Source organism: Heptranchias perlo, chromosome 7 (genome assembly GCF_035084215.1).
Source record: "Heptranchias perlo isolate sHepPer1 chromosome 7, sHepPer1.hap1, whole genome shotgun sequence".
NCBI lineage: Eukaryota > Metazoa > Chordata > Chondrichthyes > Hexanchiformes > Hexanchidae > Heptranchias > Heptranchias perlo.
The window spans coordinates 19671227-19696150 of NC_090331.1; the positions used below are offsets into that span (position 1 = coordinate 19671227).

Here is a 24924-nt window from a genome sequence, read left to right on the forward strand (position 1 = left end):
TGGGCCCGGAGGAACAGGAGTGCTTCATCCAGGCGCAACAAGCTCACCTGGCCAACAGGATCCCCGTGCTCAGCCAACCACCCCCCCCCCCCCAACACACCGATGGTGGCTCCCCCCACCCCCGATGATGGCCGCCTCCCCCTCCCCCCCCCCCCCCCCCCCTCCCCATGGTGGACCCTACGTCTGGCTCTTCACTCAACCTCCAGCGACCTTGCATCTCTTCATTAGCCCCCCAATCTCTTTATCAGCCCCCCCACCGATCCTCTCCTCAGCCCCCACCCCTGATCTTCTTCTCAGCCTATCATCCCTCCCTCCCTCCTTCTGATCCCCGGCTGCGGCCTGCTGCAGCAGGCCTTCCTGGCCGACATCAAGCCAGCCTGTCAGAAACCCAGAAGTGAAATTGATGGGCCTCATTAAGTTTGTCCGCCCACTTACCTCTCCCATCCCCACCCCCACCCCCCATTCCCTTTCAGGCTCTCAGTTAAAATTTACCCCTATAGTTTAAATAACCTTTTATGCATTTTTGGAAAACTTTTCTCCTCAACCCCAGCCAAGGATTTTGATTTTTTTTTTAAAATCCCAACATGACTACCAGCTGCTGTTGGAGTCTAAAATTTAGATCCAACTATAAAGCACAGCCACAAAGAGACCAACCACTGAGCAATGGAATGCACAGGCAGTTTCTGTAGGCTGCACAATCCTTTTGTTGAGACTATGTTTGATACCTCTGTATGGATTAAGACTTTCAGCTGAGTAGAGTTGTTCAGGATTAGTAATGATTTATAAGATGATATTAAAAATAACTTATGAGCTCCCCAGTGACTCAGTGAGTTTATCCAATGATTAACTGACCTATACAGACCAGAAAAGCCCTAATCTGTGCTGAGCTGGGGGCTGATCTCAGCCAGGTTACAGTCAGAGCAATAGAGTTAGTCTTGGTACCTCTGGGTTACAGTGGGAGTGATAGGGTTGGTCTCGGTACCTCTGGGTTACAGTCAGAGTGATAGAGTTAGTCTCGGTACCTCTGGGTTACAGTCAGAGTGATAGAGTTAGTCTTGGTACCTCTGGGTTACAGTCGGAGCAATAGATTTAGTCTTGGTACCTCTGGGTTACAGTCGGAGTGATAGAGTTAGTCTCAGTAACTTTGGGTTAAAGTAGGGGCAATACAATTTGTATCACTGACTCTGGTTAGGGAGGGGAAATTCAACCAAGATTCTTGCTTCTGTTTGCTATTCAGCAGCCTCTGCTGGAAATGTATGTAAGTAGACATTAGGTGAGAATAGAATTGAGCTTGGCTGTAACACCCTCTATGATCAAATAGCTTGCTCAACACTCTGTCGATGACCACTTGGGTGAGGCACTGAAGAATGGCCAACACCCCATATTTGTACCACAGGAAGAGTGTTTGTGATTATTTTTAGTATTTAACACCATATTCCATGCCCTATACTTTACATTATATTGTTTCCTTTCTTAGCTGGATTACAGGAAGGATTATGAAGATACCAAGTGCAAGGTACACATCCCCAATGACATGATTAGCCACGTTGTGGCAAAGAAATGCCAGCAGATCCTCAGTGACATTGAATACCGCACCTACTATCATCATTGGACCTGCCTGCCTGATGAGCACGATGTCATTCGTGCTAAGAGAGCTCAAGAGATCTTAAGTGACGTACGTATCAATTAAATATATTCATGGGTCTTAACCACGAGCGGTGGGGCAATATGGAGAGACATGACTTATTAAACGTATGTAATTGGAGAGGAATAGAACTAAAAATCGAGTCCGTGCTGGAGCCTATAACGGTGTCACTAACATTGTAGATATTCACTTCAGGCCATTGGGAATGGCTTAAAGTGATGTGAATAAACATTGAAAGCCAAGCAAAACTAAATCCTTCTGTAGAAAGGGAATAGATTAGTCACAGTAATGCCCATTTATTATATTTGGTGTTGGTGTTGAACGATGCATATCAGACAATTGCGAGGAATAGTTTAACATCTCTCAACCATGGTGGAATTTGGTCAGCACTTGGGGGTGGGACCATGTTTTTCCGTGTAACCAGCTGATTTTAGCAGCACTGTTTAACGTCGGGACATCCAAGTAAAATGGGACAGTTGGAAGGTCTGGACAATCCACATATCTCAGACAAAAAATGAAGATGCCTGTGATATCATTGATCACTATGTTGCTACCATTGATCTTTATCTCTGAGTAAAGTGGAATGCCTACTACAGTTGATCTTGGTGTTGGTGGCACAGAAATTTTCATTTCCAGTCCATTTTCCGGAATTGAACATCCTTGAAAACTCTCTTTTCAGAACAGACAATGTAAGACAATGCAGTACTGTTCTATTGCTGTTACAATTACTGGTTTATAAATGCGAAAGGTTCGAGGATTTCCTGACATTCACCTGAGGAAGGAGGAAGCCTCCGAAAGCTTGTGATTTTCAAATAAAATTGTTTACAATTGTCAACCCCAGTCCATCACCGGCATCTCCACATCATAATTACTGGTAACAGTGCAATTAAAAAGAGCTGATAGAAGGACACTTCAACTTTTGCTAACTTTATTTGTCCATATTACAGTTTGTGTACAAGGATGACCTGAACTGGCTGAAGGGTTTGGGTTGTTACGCCTGGGACACTCCAGAAATACTGCGAGCCAAGGAGGCCTATGAACTACAGAGCGATGTAAGACATATTTAACTGTGTAGCAATTATTCTTTCAAGTTTGATGAAGTGAATGTCAGAATACTGGTAGATCTGTGCCAGCATAAATCAAGGTGTTCTGCAAGACTACAGCAAAAGAAAATTATGCATGCCAGTCTAGGCTGTGCTGCTAGTTAGTTTGTATGTTATTAAAAAAAGTACAGATAGAATATCACATGGTCCACTGCCATTGTCTTTATGAACCATATTTCAGGATGTAAAGGAACCTCTTATGATATATACTAGAACTTACTTACATAGCAATGTGATTTTACTTCACATTTTAAAATAGTTGATTTAGTTATGTGGTTTGATAGTTGGTGGCTAGTTGATAGAGCGGATTAGTGTATAAAAAGACTGTGCCACTGAATGCTAGCATATGAATTCTATGCCCAGTATTTTGTCAAATGCTGAGTTTCGGATCACAGCCAAGGCTATCAAGAGGAGATTGCTGAGCAGAAGTAAAGGAAGAGAAATGGCAGGGGAGAAAAATGGCTCGATTTTAAAAGTAAAAAACTGGTGGGTTGGGGGTGGGGGGGCATTGATAATTGCCACCATTCCAGATCCGCCTCCAACCCGCCCATTTCCGGTTTTCACAGGGGCGGGACGAGGGGTGGGCGGCCAACCCACTCCCAGGATGTGGGTTGGGCCTTAAAACCTTTCAAGGAAGCTTTAGGCCTCCATTTTTCACTAATTCCCGATTTCAACCCCGGGGGGCCGGGATTCCTGGGCCTTCTGTTTTACGCCTCGTGGAAGGAGGTGAGAAGGCCCGAGACTAACAGGTAGGTGCCTAGAAAGGCATAGCTTGTGGGCCCGGAGGAGCAGAAGTGCTTCCCCCAGGCCCAACAAACCTACCTGCACCGACCGTGCCCCCCACCCCCCGCCGATCGCCAACCCCTGATCGCGGACACATGACCCTCGACCCCAATCATCCCCCTCCGATGCCTGATCCCGATCCCCCACCCCCAATCCTCTGACCCCGATTCTCCAACACCGACCCCGATCCTCCCCCTCCGACCTCGACCCCAATCCTCCGACCCCCGACCCTCCCCCTCAATGATCGCGGACCCCTGTGATGTGCCCATCCATGCCCACCCCATTCATACAAACAAGGACTTATCTGCAGACTTACCTGAAGAAGTCCTCTCTCTGGCTGGTCTCCCGTCCGACTGAGACCAAACTGTCAATCAGCCAGTCAGTCGGACGGGTAATCGACAAAAAAAAATAGAAGACATCCTTACATTAAAATTGTAAGAGTGTCCGGGAAACTAATGGGTTTCCTGGCCTCAAATTGACCCCCTCACCCCCTTCCCGGCTCCATTTAAAATCACCCCCTATGTGTGGTTTGGGGACAATGTAAAGAGAAATAACTAATAAATAGTAAAAAGTTATCATGGAACACATTTGCTAAAATATATCCTAAATTGAACATTATGTATTGTCTCAAAATAGTGGCATTTTTCAGTGCACAGTCACACTTGCATTCCTCAGTTTGGCTCAAAATGTTGTCGAAGTTGGTGCCTGAAGTAGTACATTTTGTTGACTGCAAATCAACATTTAGTTCAACAGATTCTTTTTGACATTTGATTTATTACAGAACAAATACAGAATTGGTGGAAAGAAGAATTTTGAGAACTATACTGTGGTCACAGATACACCAGTCTATTTGACAGCTGTCCAAAGTGGCCTTCAGTTAAGTGATGTAAGTATTTGAGAGCTACAATACAATCATTTTAGCTGCCCAGAATAGCTATACTCTTATTGACAAGATCACAAATATCTGAGTATTCTTTCAATTTATACCTCTGGGTGAGCTTTTCTGTACTTCAAGGTAATTTTTTGAATCGGGGCCTAGACGTTACTCTTGGTGACATTAGTGGATGTCAATAGGATCAGGGAGATGAATGCGTGGCTCAAAGATTGGTGTGGGAGAAGTGGGTTTCGATTCGTGGGGCACTGGCACAGTCCTGGGGAAAGAGAGAGCTGTTCCGTTGGGACGGACTACACCTGATCCATGCTGGGACCAGAGTTCTAGCAAATAAGGTAGACTTGGAAATATATCGCCGTTTCTTCATCATCACTGGGTCAAAATCCTGGAACTCCCCACCTAACAGCACTGTGGGAGAACCTTCACCACACGGGCTGCAGCGGTTCAAGAAGGGTGGCTCACCATCACCTTCTCAAGGGCAATTAGGGATGGGCAATAAATGCCGGCCTTGCCAGCGACGCCCACATCCCATGAATGAATTTTTAAAAATTGAATAACTGGGGCGGTAGATAGGACTTTAAACTAAATAAGGTGGGGGGAGGGTCCCGTTGGAGAGAAATCTAGAATGCCAAAGAGAAAGGACAAGGAAGCAGTGCAGGAAAGTGATTGGGGTAAGGATAACCAGATTGTGTCAGGAAGGGACAGAGCGTATAAACAAAAGAGTTCACTAACAAATAGGGCCCGGGTAAGAAAAAATGGCAATAAGACAAATAGGGCCATAGTACAAAAAAATGTTAAGATGTCTAAAAATGTTAAAAAGACAAATCTAAAGGCACTGTATCTGAATGCACGAAGCATTCGTAATAAGGTAGACAAATTAACAGAGCAAATAGATGTAAACAAATATGATATAATTGCGATAACGGAGACATGGCTGCATTGTGACCAAGGCCGGGAGCTGAATATCCAAGGGTATTCGATACTTAGGAAGGACAGGCAAGAAGGAAAAGGAGGTGGGGTGGTGTTGTTAGTAAAGGATGAAATCAGAGCAATAATGAGAAAGGATATTGGCTCAGAAAATCAAGATGTAGAATCAGTCTGGGTGAAGTTAAGAAGCACCAAGGGGCAGAAAACACTGGTGGGAGTTGTCTATAGGCCTCCAAACAGTAGTGGTAATGTAGGGGACGGCATCAAACAGGAAATTAGAGATGCATGTAACAAGAGTACTACAGTAATCATGGGTGACTTTAATCTACATATAGACTGGCCAAACCAAATTAGCAATAATTCTGTGGAGGATGAATTCCTGGAGTGTGTACGAGATGGATTTTTAGGCCAGTATGTTGAGGAGCCAACTAGGGAACAGGCTATCCTAGATTGGGTATTATGCAATGAGAAGGGGTTAATTAATAATCTTGTTGTGCGGGGTCCTTTAAGGAAGAGTGACCATAACATGATAGAATTCTTCATTAAGATGGAAAGTGAAGTAGTCCAATCTGAAACTAGGGTCCTAAGTCTAAACAAAGGAAACTATGAAGGTATGAGGAGTGCGTTGGCTATGATAGATTGGGAAGCTTCATTAAAAGGCATGACGGTGTATAGGCAATGGCTAACATTTAAGGAACAAATGCATGAATTGCAATAGTTATACATTCCTTTCTGGCGCAAAAACACAAAAGGAAATACGGCCCAACCATGGCTAACAAAAGAAATTAAGGATAGTATTAGATCCAAAGAGGAATCATATAAAGTTACCAGAAAAAGTAGCAAGCCTGAGGATTGGGAGCAGTTTAGAATTCAGCAAAAAGGACCAAGAGATTGATTAAGAGGGGAAAAATAGAGTATGAGAGTAAACTTGCAAGGAACATAAAAGTGGACTGTAAAAGCTTCTACAAGTATGTAAAAAGAAAAAGATTAATGAAGACAAATGTAGGTCCCTTACAGTCAGAAACAGGAGAATTTATAATGGGGAACAAGGAAATGGCAGAGCAATTAAACAAATACTTTGGTTCTGTCTTCATGGAAGAGGATACAAATAACTTCCCAGAAATGTTAGGGAACCAAGGGAGTAGTGAGAAGGAGGAATTAAAGGAAATTAGTATTAGTAAAAAAATAGTGCTGGAGAAATTAATGGGACTGAAAGCCGATAAATCTCCAGGGCCTGATAATCTGCATCCCAGAGTACTAAAAGAGGTAGCCATGGAAATAGTGGATGCATTAGTTGTCATCTTCCAAAATTCTATAGATTATGGAACAGATCCTGCAGATTGGAGGGTGGCAAATGTAACCCCACTATTTAAAAAAGGAGGGAGAGAGAAAACAGGGAACTACAGACCAGTTAGCCTAACATCAGTAGCAGGGAAAATGTTAGAGTCTATTGTAAAGGATGTGATAACAGGACACTTAGAAAATATCAATGGGATTAGACAAAGTCAACATGGATTAAGGAAAGGGAAATCATGTTTGACCAACCTAACGGAGTTTTTTGAAGATGTAACTGGTAGATTAGATAAGGGAGAACTAGTGGACGTGGTGTATTTGGATTTTTAGAAACCTTTGATAAAGTCCCACATAAGAGGTTAGTGTGCAAAATTAAAGCACATGGGATTGGGAGTAATATACTGGCATGGATTGAAAATTAGTTAACAGACAGGAAACAGAGAGAAGGAATAAATGGGTCTTTTTCGGGGTGGCAGGTGGTACTAGTGGGGTACCGCAGGGATCAGTGCTTGGGCCCCAGCTATTCACAATATATATCAATGATTTGGATGAGAGAACCAAATGTAATATTTCCAAGTTTGCTGAGGACACAAAAATAAATGGGATTGTGAGTTGTGAGGAGGATGCAATGAGGCTTCAAGGCGAATTAGACAAGTTGAATGAGTGGGAAAATACATGGCAAATACAGTATAACATGGATAAATGTGAAGTTATCCACTTCGGAAGGAAAAACAGAAAGGCAGAGTATTATTTAAATGGTGATAGATTGGGGAATGTTGATGTACAAAGGGACCTGGCTGTCCTTGTACACCAGTCACTGAAAGTAAACATGCAGGTGCAGCAAGCAGTTAGGAAGGCAAATGGTATGTTGGCCTTCATTGCAAGAGGATTTGAGCTCACAAATTGTGTCAAATCTACCCCGGAAGTGCGCCAGCTACCAAATTCGAAGCCAGTGATTTCCAAGTGTGTAGGACACTTGCCTGAAAGGGTGCCTTGCATATGCAAATTGGGGTCTTAACACTTGTCTTAGGACCTGCACCAAATTTGGCATCAACTGGGCGGGGCATGCTCTGCTCAGTTGTTCCTGGTCTACAACGACCTAACCACTGGCCCCTTGGGCCACTTACAAAAAGGTGAGTGAGCTTTTTTATACTTTCGTTTCTGTGAAGCTAGGAGGAGCAGGGCCTCGTTGGCCTGGGCTCGACTCCCTCCGGTTCGCCTCCCATCCCCAGGACCTACTCACAGGCAGGCTCAGCGTCAGAGCCGGCTGAAGTTCCTGAGGCCCCGACCGGCGAGCTATATCCGGATGCCCAATTAGCGTCCACAGCTTGACAGTTTAATTCAGATGTGGCGGAAGGCTCAATTTCCAGCCAGCCTTGGGCAGATGTCATCGAGAGTGCTTTCCACTCATGATGCCTACTTCACATTGGTTTCCATCACTATATGAATGTCGCCCCCATTATTTCAATTTTTTTTTTCATTTCCCAAAGCAGTCCTCCCTGAGTGAGATTGTTACTCATTCTGACTTTAATAGCTGAGAGAGAAAGTTCCTTTCATCCCATCAGTTCAAAATTGCAGAGCTCAAAGGACAGTTGGCCATCTAATCCCCTGACTTTTAAGTGGGTCGAACATGCAACTTCAATCTTCCCAGACATGCCCTCTCTCAACAACATGTAAAAATAATGGCCACTGTTAGGTAGCAGTTATTATCATTCCTTTAATAATTTTTATCTGACAGATTATTGAGCTTCAACTCACAATATGTCAATTTATGTGACCTTCTACTAACCAAAAGGCTGATTGTTCTTGTTCTTTCAGATTAAATACAAAGAGCAGTATGAGAAAATGAAGGACAAGTACACAACTGTTTTAGACACTGTGGATTACAAGAGGACCAACGATCTGAAAAGTATCTATAGCAGTGTAAGTTTTCTGCATGGGTGTTTTCAGGAAGTATTAAAGGGGCAATGTCACCAGAGGGGAAAACACTCACACTTCATGGACTCCCCCAATGGCTCAGTGAATTAATGCACTGCATGGTGATGCATTTAACAAAACAGATCAGGTACTTGCTGATATTCACTGTCCAGGCTCATACATTTGGTTACTTGGTATCAGAGGGGGACCAGTGCCCATCAAACTGCAAGCCAGCATGAATCGCCATCTTCAGAAGAATGGAGCATAGGAAAGAAATTGGAGGACAAAGGGAAAACCATTTCACCATGCTTAATATGCAAAGTGATTGGAACAAAACGATTGCTGTGGTATTGATATCATCGCAAGACCAATCAAGTCTAAGACTACAAAAAATTATTGCTGATCATGCAGTTTGAATAAAATTTAAGCTATAAATCAGAAAACCTCACATCAAAAGTTGCACTGCTGGTGTCTTACCTTTATCTAACCAAACTTGCCTCAATATCAACATGGCAAAGTGGTGGCTGGGCTTTCAGGCTGTCTTATGAGACTGGAACTGCTCAGCAACTCCACAATCTGGTGATTGGCCCTTGAAGAATTTATATCAAATCTGGTTAGCTCGAAATCCCTAGATCATGAGTGGATATTAAGACATTCTTCTACCTAAATGTGTCCCTTGTCTTTTGTTCCTCATACGCATTAGCTGATGCTATTGTTAACTTGCTCAAGTGTCATAATCTTATAAGGCGTTACATGTATAGCCACAAGACAACCCTGTCTCTCCCCCCACTTCTGCAACATATGATTGGGATAGATTTCTAATGGTAACCGAAAACTTAAACTGCAGAAGTATGGTAGAAAAACGTGGACTCACAAAATTGAAACCTTTATTTTAAGATATCTGAATTATTTCAAGTATTTTGAGAAACCCGGCTAAAGGGCCAAGACCCACAGAAGAGGATACCACCTAGGTTGTAATTAATAAATGAGAAACAAAGTAAATTAGGAAGTGGCAGTCAGATGACTCTAAACTGAGGTTTTAAAAGCTTATAGATTATAGGAGGAAAGGAAAACTGAGGTCAAGAGCCCCAGAAATTTAAGGCCCTAGAGAACAATTAGAGTAGAAGAATTAGAAGGGAAAGATTTCAACACATCGAGGAAGCAGGGAGGAGAAAGAGTGTAGGATGGCAATTTTTAGTACAACACCCTGCTGAGTTTCATAAATTATTTTTATTATGCTCTTGCATCTCATGACATTATCTTGCATATGCTAGAGGCTTTTATTGCAGTCAAGTATCATGTTCCCAATCATTTGTTATTCTCAATTTAGTCAACATTCTGCTACAATATGTAATGTATGTTGTATTTGCCCTCTTATTGAATTTGCTATCCGTTTATCAATGTTCAATTTTACTTAACTCATAATCATAGGTTTATTTGTAGCTTTTCCTTACTGCAAAAATCCTACATTTTGCAATTTGACAGAACCACAACATTAAAATCTTCTTGTGTCATTGGATTTGAAACAATGCTTATTCCGTTTCCACATCATCATCCCTGTTTTGTTTTCCTAGAATGCTTACAAACTACTCTGGGATAAGGTGAAAGCAACAAGCTATTCAATGCCAGGAGATGCCTTTTCAATAGCTTTGGCCAAGAATCAGAAATACGTGCTTAGCCCAGTAAGTAGAGAATTGTAACCAAGTGTGGTACAGGCCAAGCACCTTGGAGTATGTTCCTACCCATCTGAAAAATTTATTATTTAGACAAAATGGTACTGGCAAAAATCAGAAAGTACCATGTTTTTTTCTATTTGTTCTTTTTGAGGAGATCAAACTATGTGTGCTCAATCTTTCAGATAAAGTACCGCGAAGAATATGAGAAGTTCAAGGCTCTCTATACGCTGCCACGCTCTGTGGAGGATGACCCACATACCTTGCACTGTCTGAATACAGGAAAGTTAATTCTTGATGTAAGTAGGTGTTCAGATTACACCATTAATCCAGAGTAAGTAGGCCTGAATAATTTACATTCTTCTCCAAGTATGATCATGATTTCCCCCTCTGGCCAACACAGCATTGTTGCGGCCAAGTTTTCTGAAAGGGGTTGTTCTTGGCTGTTCCAGGGATTGAACCTACCTGAACACTCCTTAATCATGTCATGCCACCTCTTCAAAACAAAAAACAGAGTGGTGAAAAATTTCTTCTAGTTTACATGTGGGGAAAAATCTGATTCATGTTCATTAGCCTTAAAAAGTGGATTCAACAAATCAAAGAAAATCATATTTACCTTACAAATGAAAGTCTGCATCCTCACCAATGCTCTGAGATATTGAGATATCAAACCAGAATCATTGATAGTTACAGACGGAATCAGTTTCACCCAAGTATATAGTTCTCATCATGCCAATATGTGCCATAAGTGATAATTAACTATTCCCCTTCATTTTAGATTTCAACACATAATTATTTTGTTGGGTTCTTAATTATAAATTTATTATATGAATTTATTTTACATTAAAATGTTAAACATAGTTTTTTTGAAAATTACAAATGTATGGCAAAGGAAGATTGTCTGCTGAAGATCAGGCCGTTACAATTATTGACGTTTAGTTGAAATGAGAGAATTATCCTCAAGCCACGTTAGTTATTCCGGCATTTTATTTCTATCCCAGAAATAAATAAGTGGCTATTTCGGAGGATTCATTTAACGAGAATTGATCAAAGGAGTGAAAGTTCAGTGTTCTTAATCTATTTGGCTGTGTTTTTTGCAGCGTCTCTATAGAGGAGATTATGAAAGGAACAAGATGAAGATACACATCCTGCCAGATATGTTGGAGGTGGTTGCTGCCAAAGAGACTCAGGCCAAGGTCAGCGAAATTGACTATCGCAAGTATCTTCATGAATGGACATGCCTGCCAGACCTACAGATTAACATTCATGCCAGGAAAGTCAACAACCAACTTAGTGATGTAAGTGCTGGGCTTCGGTTCATATTCCTTTTTAATGAATAGATAGTTATAGTAGCTTTCTGTTATTGAAATACTGAATGTTATACAGTGAAAGTTGAATCTTGTGGGCACCAAAAAAAAATCACCGGAATCTACCTGAAAAATCCACACGAAAGGATAGTGGAAGCAGATTCAATGGTAACTTTCAAAAGGGAATTGGATATATACTTGAAAAGGAAAAATTTGCAGGGCTATTGGGAAAGTCTAAGGGAGTAGGACTAATTGGATAGCTCTTTCAAAGAGCCACCACAGGCACAATAGACCGAATGGCCTCCTTCTGTGCTGTATGAGTCTATGGAGCTTGCTGCATGGTTCAGTGGGTAAAGCCACTGTACAGTCAGGTACTAACCCACAGAGACAAAGGAGGTTCTAGGTTTGATTCCTGATCTATGCTGAATAAGCTGACCTCAGCCAGGCTTGCAAAGTTGACCTCAGCATCCTTGGGTTATGAAGGGGAATATCGACTAGGGATCTCACTTCTGCGCACAATAACCCCAGCTGCAAAGTATTCATTTGTTGATGTCAGGAGAGGGCAGGCTCGGGCTGAGAGGTGACACACTATGGCTGAATATTCTACTGTCACTCACTGTCTAGGGTCACATATCACAAGATCAAAGAATAAATGGGGATGAGGAAGGCCATTCAGCCCATCTTTGTTTAGCCATCCAGAAAGACCCTACACTGTCCCCATTGCAGCATCTATTTTTCCCCTTAAATGATTCCAGGTGTTTTACCTCCATTACTTTACCTGGAAATCGATTCCTACTCTTGCAAATTAGCTTCAAATAATATTCTGAACTTACCTTTTCCATACCATTTATTATCCTACACTCCTCCATAACATAACCTCTCAATCTCCTCCTTTTAAGGATTAAAAAAACTAAAGTCCTGAAATTCCTCCATTGTCGAAGGGCGAGAATTGCACAATCTGGGCTGGTGCTGGGTCTCCATCTCCTTTGTGGCTCGTTCAAGATTCTCTCAAATATGAGGCAGGCACTTCTTGGGGCTGCCCCTTCTGCGCAGATGTCACAGAAAGAGTGGGGGACTGTCAATTCTGACTTCCCTATTCCCAACTCCTACCAGAGAGCAAATGGTGCCTGTGGAACTGTACCCCAGCAAGAGGGGGAGGGTCAAAAGTCTGTGGCTCCATTGGGGGACCGAGTCAAAAGCGGGTACTAAAAGGGAACAGGGAGGTGCATGACGTGGGTGGGCCTACCCAGCAGCCAGAAGAGGGCTGCAGTATTTTTATGGGGCGAAAGTGGAGCATCCCTGCTCCTCTTGGCCTGACAACAATTCCCCCAAAAAATGATCCCGACTGTTTATGGAGTGGCCTCCAGTTGTCCCTATAAATGTGACGATTAAGTCACTTACTGCCTGGTACAAAACGGCAGTGCATGCGTGGTTAGAAATTCATTAGGCAAGTCTTTGGCATCCAAGGGACAGTTGAGGATCCCCTCCCCAATTTTTCTACTGCCAGATGCCTGTTTTTTCAGACGAGAAATGGGTGGTTGGCAGATAAAAATCATCCCAGTGCCTTTAAAGCCGATCATTTTCTCTTTGTTTCCTTCCAGGTTCTGTACAAAGATGACCTCACCTGGCTTAAAGGAATTGGATGCAATGTCTGGGACACTCCGGAGATTCTTCACGCCAAGAAATCCTATGACTTGCAAAGTGACGTATGTTGGGAGGATTTGTGCCTTCACTATGACCCTGGCGTGGCCTTTCTATGCTTTCTCTCTAGTCACTTTTTAACTGTCACTAATCATTCGTTGAATTTTCCAATTTCATTTACGCTCTGCAGATTCAATACAAGGCCAAGGCTGAGGCAACAAAGAACCAGTTCACCCCTGTCATGAATACCCCTACCTATCTTCAAGCTGTCACCAATGCTCAGCAGCTGAGTGATGTAAGTATGTTCTGAAATGATTTATAGAAGGAGGGATAGACAGCGGTAAGTCTGGACATAAGAACCCTGCTATCAGCAGCTGGTCGAAACAGAAAGGTAAGTAGTATATAATCACACTTGTATGCAACAGGAATAGTTTTGTTAAAATTTATAACCATTCAAAGCGTAACATATGGTCTACAGTACATTTTCTTGACATATGACTATTTACCTGTATACTTAATTCATATGTTTTTGTGTATATATGTTTGTAGGTAATGTAAACACATTTGTTTCATTAATATTTAGAGATACATTCATGTATATATATTCATACATGTATATATCTATTTACATATATACATATTCATCAACATAAATGCATTTGAAGATAGACCCACATATATATATATATGCCATTGCATGCATTTAAATTAATTTTGTTTTCAATATTTGATGTACTTTAATACAGTATATTTGAAAAGGAAATAATGTTCCAGTAATCCTCCTCCCTCTGTTTTTCAGCTTGTGTATCGCAATGAATATGTGAAAAATATTAAAGGCACGGTTGCTCCATTCACAAAGACTGTGGAGCTGGAGAGAGCTAGAGGAGCTTATAAAATACAGAGCGAGGTAAGCATGTATTTCAGTTCGAGTTTTTAACAAGTCACTTGAAGTCTCTCCGTTTAATTGGACTTTGTGACATTCTTTATGTAGAACCTGTATCGTGACATTGGCCGGAGCCTCCTCCCCACCGGATATACCCTTCCAGCAGACATCCCATTCTTAAAACATGCCAGAAACGTTGACCATATCCGCAGTGATGTAAGTATCACAAGAAAGGCATTCACTCTCCATCAGCATTCATTAATGAACAGCTTTAAGCCTTTTAGCCAATTTGTTTTTGCTATTTTACTTCCCTCTTCCTGCTGTCTGCTATGGCTCAGTGGTAGCTCTCTTGCCTCTGAGTCAAAAGGCTATGGGTTCAAGCCCCACTCCAGAGACTTGACCACAAAATCTAGGCAGACGCTTCAATGCACTACTGAGGGAGTGCTGCACTGTCGGAGGTGCTATCTTTTGGATGAGATGTTAAACCGAGGCCATGTCTGGTGGACATAAGATCGCATGGCACTATTTTGAAGAAGGGCAGGGGGGTTCTCCCCAGTGTCCTAGCCAATATGTATCCCTCAAACAATAGCACTGAAACAGATTATCTGGTATAGTCTCATTCCCGTCCTCGGGACGACCCAAAGTGCTCCAGAGCCAATGAAGTACTTTTGAAATGTAGTTACTGTTGTAATGTAGGGAATTGCTGTTTATACCATCTCTCTAGGGTTTCCACTAATCTTCCGCTGCCGTTAAGGCGGATGATTGGGAGAACTCCTGCAGAAATTCTAGGTGGTCGTGTTTACTATAACTCAGAAAGATTTCAGTACTAAATACAAGTGTATAGAAGCAAAGGATATCCATTGCAACAAATGTGTATGTTCCTTTCCGTATTTTGTCGTGTTTAAAATTTATAATTAAGATTTTGTTTTTAAGCTGGGAATCATTGCTAAAAGCATGTCTCTTTCTCTTTTCTAGCTGAAGTATAAAGAAGCTTATGAACATATGAAAGCTAGGGGCTACACATTGATCCCAGATACCATCAGCATCACTTCAGCCAAGAAGGCAGATGATATTTTGAACCAGGTAATGAGTGCCTGCCATTAACATGATCACACTGATCAACAAAGATCATTGGGGGAACTGTGAAAGCCTTACACTACCCTCTTTGTGTGTAAGATGCATTTAATATTTTTCCCTTGTGCAGAGACTGTATCGATTGCAGTATGAAACCAACAAAGACAAGATTCATCCCGCCCATGACACTCCAGCAATTCGTCAAGTCAAAGCCACACAGGAGGCAATCAGTGACGTAAGTTTAATAGTTGAACAAAGCTTGTTGCAATGGTTAAGACAAGCATATTTTCATGCGTGCAAAGAATTAAATTATTTAAATTATTGTTTTCCTTTAGCTGTCATATAAGTCGGACTACTTCAGGCACAAAGGTCAGAAGATTTCTCTTCCTACCACCCCTGAGCTGATGCATCACCGATATGTTGGAGATATCACTAGTGATGTAAGTATTAAATCTGCTCTTGCTTGTTCGTACACTTTGTTTAAATTCTAGCTTAATGTTTTCTGTGCAATACTAAGATTGTGACTATTCCTTATATAGAATAGGTACAAGGAAGACCTTCGATGGCTGAAGGGCATTGGATGCTTCCTGTATGGAACTCCGGAAATGATTCGAGTGCGTGACTTCCACAAATTCTGGGTATGCTTTCCTTTTTTAATCCAGATATACCATCTGGCTCTTACTGGTATCATCAGCTTTCATCAAGTGAAAGTAAAATGAATTGTCTTGTGATGTTATAATAAGATATCACGAACTCAAAGATTTCTGCACTAAAAAACCAATGTACAAAAGTAAAGGTGGGTAGTCATTACTAGTTTAAATAGCAACTAATAGGATTGTGCAATGAAGAAGGTCCCAAGATTTGAGCCAATCCAGTTTTTGTGGCCTAAAACTGTGACTTAAAAGTAAGTTGTTAGCACAGAAGTTTAGTTTTGATCTAAGGTCACTAATGATGACTAGGAGCAAAGAGTTCCTGAGATCTGCTAAACTCAATCAATCCAGAGAAGCAGATCTGCATTGCACTGCGTTCTGACTTGGTTATTGCATTAAGAACAAGCCATAATTTTCACTACATTTGCATAGTCCTTATGGCCCTTTTATTAAAACAAAAGCAAAAATACTGCGGATGCTGGAAATCTAAAATAAAAACAGAAAATGCTGGAAGCACTCAGTAGGTCAGGTAGCATCTGTAGAGAGAGAGAAGCAAAGTTAACGTTTCAGGTCGATGACCTTTCATCAGCCCTTATATTAAACATGCTTTGGGGGGAGTAAAAATGTAGCTCCTGAGATTATTCTCATGTGACATTTCTGAAATCATTCCAGCCCAAAAAGTTGAGAAGAGAAAGATTTTTTAACTTCCTTTTTGTATGTTTTTTTCAGACTGGCTATGACAAAGCAGCCAAGAAAATACGTGACCAACATACTTCGATTCTTGATACTCCTGAATATAGACGTGTTACAGAACTGAAGACTCACTTGAGCAATGTAAGTATATAATCACAAATGCACCACTTAATGGTATTTATATGAGAATGCAATTAGTAGCTTTACTTTTAATTGCAAATAGGTAGTTGACCTTTACTATATGTGAAGATGTTAGTTACATCAGGATCCAGAGTTCCAGACATTCATCTGAAATTCTAGGGATGAAATGGAATGGTTCCTTTAGTCCATCTGTGAGATCCAGGACCAAACTGTGTGGTGGATTAGTGGCAAAAATGGCAAAATGATTACAGGAAGGGAGAGCTGTAGCTTACACCTACCTCTTTCTCAGAACCCAAGAACTGCCTTACAATGGGCACATCTTTTTTTGCCAAAGCCCCTCCAAAAAGACCTGCATTGGTCAGTTGGTGATGTGTAACCCTGGCACTCAGCATGGCAGTCAGATGCAGAGAACATCAAGGTGGCTGGCACATCGCAAGCTGTCCTTCCACCATGCTGAAGACATATGTCTGTCATACAGGTGTTTTGAGACTTGGCTTGGCAGCTGCTAGAGGTGACACCTGGAGGTTGAGTATGAAACCTCCTGGCCGTATATTCGGGATTCGGTACCTATCGTGATTGGGATGTAGAGAGGTAAGCAGTTGTTGCTGAATCTCTACACTTTCAACTTGAGGAACCATTTCTCCATGGGGTGTCTCCATGCTATGGTGAGGAAGATGGAGAAGAGCACTCAAATTTTATGGTCGGTTGTACTGCTTCTCAGGGTCTTCAGTTATCTTCTGTCTTCTTAACAAGTGTTCAGATCTGTTTTTGTGAGTTTTATATCGATCAACTAGTGACTGTCCTCCTTGAGATGAGAAGATAAGAACACTCTCTTTGGGGTCGGGTTGGCTCTAACATGACATGCCTGCTGATGGATGATTGGAACCAAGTCAACTTTCTGTGCCAGACTTGGCAATCCAATACCTGAGCACTGCAGGCCAGTATTGATGAGTGACAAACTAGCCTGGCTCACTAATGGAACTTGGAGGGGCAGATCTGTCATTGGGCCTGAGATTCTTTCCACTTGGCTCCAGGTGACCCTGCATTGCTAATACTCTAATGCGTTGGCTTATCCTACCTGGACCAGCAATGAGTAGCTTAAGCATGCTCTATGCTAGTAAGTTGCATAGTTTTAGCTGGTTAAACTCCAGCAGTACTCCTGTGCAGATTTGGGAATTCTTAAACTTTAGCTGTTGCCAACCTGCACCTGAGCTCTTTGGACTTAAGTAAATGGGGTGTGTCCCTATAGGAACAGCAGTAGGCCATTCAGCCCCTCAGGCCTGCTCCGCCATTCAATTAGATCACGGCTGAACTGCACCTCAACTCCATTTACCCGCCTTAGCTCCATATCCCTTGATACCCTTACCCAACAAAAATCTATCGATCTGCATCTTGAAAGCTCCAATCGTCCCAGCATTGGGGATAGTGTGTACACTTTATATTGAGCAAACAGAAACTCTCTGTGTGGATTTAGCTCATTTTGGAGACTCCTGAAGTATGGTGATGGATCTAGGTACATATCAGCCACCCAACTAATCAAGTATCTGAGTATGGATAAAACATAACAAGTGGCACATTTTAACAAGATACTTGATGCTAATAGGACATTTATACATTTCTTGTCAATTTTAGCTGGTATACCGGGCTCAAGGGAATAAAACAAAGACAAAGTACACAACAACACTTAACACGGTGGATCTCAACCGCGCCAAACATGGTCAGAAGATACAGAGCCAGGTGAGGCCAGATACGTTGCTAAATGAAAATGATCTCTTCTCACCCTAAACAATGCTTTAAATTGATTTGTTTTCTCAAAAACTCTGAAGGAAAAAGACTAGATTTTACATAGTACAAATTGTTCCTCTGGTGTCAGATAGATCCTATTGGAGAGCAATCAGCTCCCAGGACAGGATACTATGAGTTTAAATTTTCAGTTTCAAATGACATTCAAATTCAACTGCTCTCAGTTGATTGGGTTTCAAGAGGTCTGAGTTGAGTATTTTTCACTTGCTCCTGGGATGTGGGGGTGCTGGCAAGACCACATTTTTGCCCATCCTTAGCTGCCCTGAGAAGGTGGTGATGGGCCTTCTGCTTGAATTGCTTCAGTATGCAGAGTTGCTAGACAAGGATTTGAATGGGGATAGGAGTGCCCATCTTAGAGGTGAGGAACAGGTGGCAAGACCAAATGTAAAATATTGCATTTTGGAATAGGAATCAGCAATTATATTTGCAAGATGAAAAAGCTATACTTTGGAAAAGGATCTGGGTGCAATTATTGAAAATTCACTGAAAGTTACTGTGACAATCTTATCAACAAAGCTAATCAAATATTTTTTTTTATTCATTCATGGGATGAGAGCGTCGCTGGCAAGACCAGCATTTATTGCCCATCTCTAATTGCCCTTGAGAAGGTAGTGGTGAGCCGCCTTCTTGAACCGCTGTAGAGTGTGTGGTGAAGATACTCCCACGGTGATTGTGTCTTTTTGTATAGGGATTGTACAACTGAGTGGCTTGCTAGACCATTTCAGAGGGCAGTTAAGAATCAAACACATTGCAATCCACCTCAAGGCTAGTTGACTGTGGGATAAATTCATCGATCCCATGCTTCCATCAAGGGGCAGCTCTCAAAAGGAGCGGGTTTTGGAAAATCAACACTACAGTGTGTTGTACTCCTATTTATGACACGTGCTCCTTTTGAGCACTGTTGGGGAGTATTCTAATCTTATACCTGTCACTGGTCAGGCCAGACTTGGAATACTGTGAGCAATTTTGGATACCCAATCTTTACAAATGCAAGGACACATTGGAGAAGGTTCAGACAAGAGCAACAAGGATGATTAGGAACATGACTACCAGGATTACTGCACTAAGTTAGGAAAGTCATGCTCTAAGCTACGAAAGTCATGAAGAGAAACTCACAGAGCTGAATTTTCTCAGGAGAAAAGAAAATTGAGAGGGAACATGTTCAAGGTCTTTAATGTGCTGCAAAGAATAAATTATCTAGCTGTAAGTAGGTTATATGATTTAGACTGTGCACAGATCCTAAGGGCACAGATTTATAATTAACAACTATCAAATGAGACTAGAAGTGGTAGAAAGTTTATTTCTCACACAATGGTGGATATTTGGAACTAGCTCCCAATAAAAGAGATGAATAACTGCTTTAAAATTAGCTAAATAATTATCTGGTTTGGAATGGTTGGAGGTTTATCGGGATACATATAGAGAATCAAATACTTCATGATACTCATACTTCCTGTGTTGCTGAGACTCAAAAGGAACTCTTTGATAGTTCCAGCTCTAGATCTACATTTAATGAACCTTTCACAAGACTAAGTATAAGGATGAATGTTTGAAAGGTAGAATATCTAACATTAATTTCAGTTCAGGCTTTAAGCTTCATTTTTTCAAACAGTAGATAGTCAGTTAACCCAAAATATTTTATGATGTGGAGATGCTGGTGATGGACTGGGGTTGACAATTGTAAACAATTTTACAACACCAAGTTATAGTCCAGCAATTTTATTTTAAATTCACAAGCTTTCGGAGACTTCCTCCTTCCTCAGGTAAATGTTTCAGGAGCTCCTTGAAGCCTACGCATTTATACATATAGAACAATACATGGTGTTTACAGACTGCCCCTGCAACTGCCCGTTGCCAAGGCAATCACCGTGTTCAGACAGAGAGGTGTCACCTGCAGAACCCCCGAATACACATTCAACAAAAAAACAAACAGGGAAAAAAAACAGAGAAAAAAAACAGAGAGAGGCAGAGACATCCGGAAGGCAGAGAGAGCCAGCAAATGACCCATTATATTAAAAACAGATAACATTTGTTCGCTGGTGGGGTAACGTGTAGCGTGACATGAACCCAAGATCCCGGTTGAGGCCGTCCTCATGGGTGCGGAACTTGGCTATCAATTTCTGCTCGACGATTTTGCGTTGTCGTCCCTTCGAGACACACGACAACGCAAAATCGTCGAGCAGAAATTGATAGCCAAGTTCCGCACCCATGAGGACGGCCTCAACCGGGATCTTGGGTTCATGTCACGCTACACGTTACCCCACCAGCGAACAAATGTTATCTGTTTTTAATATAATGGGTCATTTGCTGGCTCTCTCTGCCTTCCGGATGTTTCTGCCTCTCTCTGTTTTTTTTCTCTGTTTTTTTTCCCTGTTTGTTTTTTTGTTGAATGTGTATTCGGGGGTTCTGCAGGTGACACCTCTCTGTCTGAACACGGTGATTGCCTTGGCAACGGGCAGTTGCAGGGGCAGTCTGTAAACACCATGTATTGTTCTATATGTATAAATGCGTAGGCTTCAAGGAGCTCCTGAAACATTTACCTGAGGAAGGAGGAAGTCTCCGAAAGCTTGTGAATTTAAAATAAAATTGCTGGACTATAACTTGGTGTTGTAAAATTGTTTACAAAATATTTTAGTCATTGGACCAAGATTGTGGTCCCTTGTTCAGAAATAACCAACAATGGGGATCCAAACCATACTTTTGTTAGCCAACAGTAGTAATTTTATATTAGGATTTGTACTGGTCAAATGTGACAAGTACTCAGTTTTGAAATTCACTTTATAGTATCCCTTAAAGCTTATAATTCAGCACTGAGAGAGTTGGCACCAACAAATCAAAAAAAAACCAAATCACCAACAAAAACAAAAATCAAATGTTAGGAGCCAAGCTGCTTTGAAGAGCTGCCACTTATCCATGTATTGAATATCACCAGTTATTTTGAGTCCTTGATCCAGTCAGAAATAGATAAGAATTTTTAGTTACCAACTCAAAAGAGCTGATGCATCAGTGACTAAGATGATGAGAAATTCAAGAACTGTAGTGTTCACCTATATGCATCAACACTGCCGTTTGGGTGTGCTAGTTTGATATAATGCATGGTAGAGTGAGACCTGCCAATTGCTGCATCTCTTATTAATTCTGATTTCTTTCCTCCTTCTTCAGTACCTGTATGTCGAGTTAGCTACAAAGGATAGACCACATTACACTCCTCATACACATACTCCAGCTTTGGATCATGCCAAGCACGTCAAACATTTTGTGAGCGAGGTAAGCATTGAGGACACAGGTAAACAGTTATCTGCAATGCTTGGTAAAAAAGTAATAGAAAGAAATAATCAAAGTTGTTGCATTTTTAAAACAAATTATGAACATTTACTTTCTGTACTCTATTTTAAGAAAGTAAGTTAGCAATTCAAGTAAATGTATGGAAGAATTAATGAACAAAAACTTCAAGTGTTTGTATGAAATTCTTCTATATGAAAAAATAAATAGGCTCATGCCTTCATTAGAACAGTAGATGGAGGAATTTTAATGGTGCGTGTGTTATGAATATCACTAGTGTGACTTAAATTCCAGGGTGCAGCATATTAATTATTTGAAAGGTCAGGATAATATTTATTCTAATGCATCTTTTTCTTCCTGTGTTAGAAAAAATACAAGGAACAGTATGAGAAGATGAAGAGCAAATACACTTCTATTCCAGACTCTCCAACGCTGCTGGTGTCTAAGCATGCTTACATAATCGCCAGTGATGTATGTATTGAATTTTAACTTTTTCAATGTAAAAGGAACTTCATATTCATCTGTGATTTTTCATGTTTTGAATACACTCTCTTTGCTTTTAATAGTTGCGATACAAGGAAGCCTTTGAACACGCAAAAGGTCACTACCGTACAGTGAAGGATGCCCTGAACATTGTCTACCATCGCAAAGTCACGGATGATATCAGTGATGTACGTGGTGCTTAACTTTTAAGTAGATGAACTCTTGGAAGTTTTTTCAGAATCCATATTGAATAAGTATGTTACAGAGAGCAATCACCTTCTTCCAGTTAAGCAGCCCCTAAGAGAGAGTGGCTCATGGTGACTTTCCCGATTTTGCCATTTCCCAATGGAGACATGGGTAACCACATCTTGTTATCTCCACCTGATGGTATGACTGAGATCAGGAGTGTGCCATATGGGGAACTGTGCATGTAAACCAACAGCGTGTTAGACATATTACAGCAGCAACACGTTGGGGGGAAAGTTCTACTTCGATGAGGGTGCAAATCTGCAAGTAGCCGATTGGCCAACCCTTAGCCTCACTGTGCCCAAAGGAACTATTTGTATCATGAGTATTTATAGCCCAACTTTAAATTCCGCCTTGAGCAACATTTGGACTGAACTTAGACTTATGACAGAATTTCATAGCGAATTTGAGAGAATTTCAATATCATAGTATCATAGTAGGTAAAGCAAAGGAGGAAGCCATTCGGCCCACCATGCCTGTGCCTGCTTTTTGACAGAGTTATCCAATTAGTCCCATTCGCTGCTCTTTTCCCCTCTAAGTTTTTTCCCTTCAAGTATTTATCCAATTTCCTTTTGAAAGTTACTACTGAATCTGCTTCCACCACCCTTTCAGGCAGTGTATTTCAGATCATTACAACTCGCTGCGTAAAAAATGTTTCCTCATGTGGCCTTTGGCTCTTTCGCCAATCACCTTAAATCTGTGTCCTCTGGTTACCGACTCATCTGCCACTGGAAACAGTTTCTCCTTGTTTACCCTGTCAAAACCGTTCATGATTTTGAACACCTCTATCAAATCTCCTTTTAACCTTCACTGTTCTAAGGAGAACAACCCTAGCTTCTCTAGTCTTTCCACATAACTGAAGTCCCTCATCCCTGACATCATTCTAGTAAATCTCTTCTGTACCCTCTCTAAGGCCTTGTCATCCTTCCTAAAGTGTGGAGTCCAGAATTGAACACAATACTCCAGCTGAGGCTGAACCAATGTTTTATAAAGGTTTAGCATAATCTCCTCGCTTTTGTACTCTAGGCCTCTATTAATAAAGCCCAGGATTCCATATGCTTTTTTAACAGCCTTCTCAACTTGTCCTGCCACCTTCAAAGATTTGTGTATGTGCATCCCCAGGTCTCTCTATTCCTGCACCCCCTTTAAATTTTACAATTAAGTTTATATTGTCTTTCCTCATTCTTCCTACCAAAATGTATCTCTTTAAAGTTTCTATGCGTTAAATTTCATCTGCCATGTATCTGTCCATGTATCTCCTATTCCCACATCATCATTCTTCATACCCAGACTAGTTTTCCCTAATCGTATACCTACTGTTTGGCACCACGGTGCCACCCTCTTGCCAACTACCTCCAAGGCAGACTGCAGGGGCACCTGGCCTTGTGCTCGGGGTGCTGCTACCATCCCAGTGATGCCCAGACTTCCTCTGGGTTATTTTGCTGTGCCCAAGATTGCTCCTGGTGTTCCTCTGCTTCATTATAATGAGCCCTGATAAGCTGGCATAGTGGAGCACACTTCCTGTGACTCCAAACTAATTGCTCCAAGACGACATCGGGAGAGGAATTCATGCCCTTTACACTAACCCTCATATAACAGTTACAAAGCTGGTCAGATGTTAGAAAAAAAGGCTGTGGACAGTTGTAGTAACAACAGTAAAGATTCTTTTAGTTACATCAGAAGCCAGAAAATGGTTAAAGAACTCATGGGTTAGGTATGAGGATCAGAATATGGCTGAAGAGTTAAATAGATACTTTGCATTGGTTTTCATAACTGAAAATGATGCAGAAGTGCCAATTGTGCTGGATATGGTGCTGCTAAAATTGATTCAGTACAAGTAACTGCAAAAATGGTCTTCGCTAGGATTAAGGCACTCTTAATTGATCATGCTGCTGGACCTGAAATCATTTACCCGAGAGTGATGAAAGAAATGGGAGATATATTACATGAGGCACCAGCCTATTCCATAGCTCTTTGATATCTGGGATTGTTCCAACAGACTGGAGTCAGACTCCTGAGGTTCCAATATTTGAGAAGGGGAAGCAATCGGACTCTGAAAAGCAGACTCCAATTTTCTCTCTCAGCTGTTTGTCTTACTTTGTTCATTTTGTTAAGCATGTGCTTTGTAGGAATTTTTTCAAAAGATATCTGACACATACTCGAAGGTGCTGAGGTTTATTTGCCTGTATCACATGAGTTCAGGTCATTAGGGATCATGGTCACCAATTTCATTTTGAATTTTAAATTAATATTTGATTGCTGAAACACTCAAATATATGGTATAGACTTACGAACCTGGGAGGGGATGAAATACTGGAAAATAGTTCAGCATGCACCATACCCCTTTGAATTACAGCCGAACTTCACTATAACAAACTCTCTCAGGGCCGACAGAAAAGATTGTTATATCAGTGTGTTCACTATGGTGATTTGGTGATTTGCTGCATTAGAAAAATGAAGAAACAACCAATTTGAATTGAACATCATT

General features: G+C 41.3%; 1 protein-coding gene across 15 annotated transcripts in view; it reads left to right on the forward strand.

Annotated features, from left to right (window-relative positions):
- The window catches only part of neb (nebulin), a 266346-nt gene that overhangs the window by 169875 nt on the left and 71547 nt on the right, over positions 1-24924 (forward strand). For all 15 annotated transcript variants that reach the window (XM_067987151.1, XM_067987136.1, XM_067987143.1 and 12 more), the window contains 20 exons: positions 1478-1675; positions 2593-2697; positions 4313-4417; positions 8462-8566; positions 10135-10242; positions 10419-10532; positions 11334-11531; positions 13142-13246; positions 13372-13476; positions 13981-14088; positions 14173-14280; positions 15040-15147; positions 15269-15373; positions 15474-15578; positions 15678-15776; positions 16518-16622; positions 18255-18359; positions 21588-21692; positions 22074-22178; positions 22274-22378. In XM_067987151.1, coding sequence (XP_067843252.1) covers positions 1478-1675; positions 2593-2697; positions 4313-4417; positions 8462-8566; positions 10135-10242; positions 10419-10532; positions 11334-11531; positions 13142-13246; positions 13372-13476; positions 13981-14088; positions 14173-14280; positions 15040-15147; positions 15269-15373; positions 15474-15578; positions 15678-15776; positions 16518-16622; positions 18255-18359; positions 21588-21692; positions 22074-22178; positions 22274-22378 — 2301 coding nt within the window. The remainder of the gene's footprint in view (positions 1-1477; positions 1676-2592; positions 2698-4312; positions 4418-8461; positions 8567-10134; positions 10243-10418; positions 10533-11333; positions 11532-13141; positions 13247-13371; positions 13477-13980; positions 14089-14172; positions 14281-15039; positions 15148-15268; positions 15374-15473; positions 15579-15677; positions 15777-16517; positions 16623-18254; positions 18360-21587; positions 21693-22073; positions 22179-22273; positions 22379-24924) is intronic.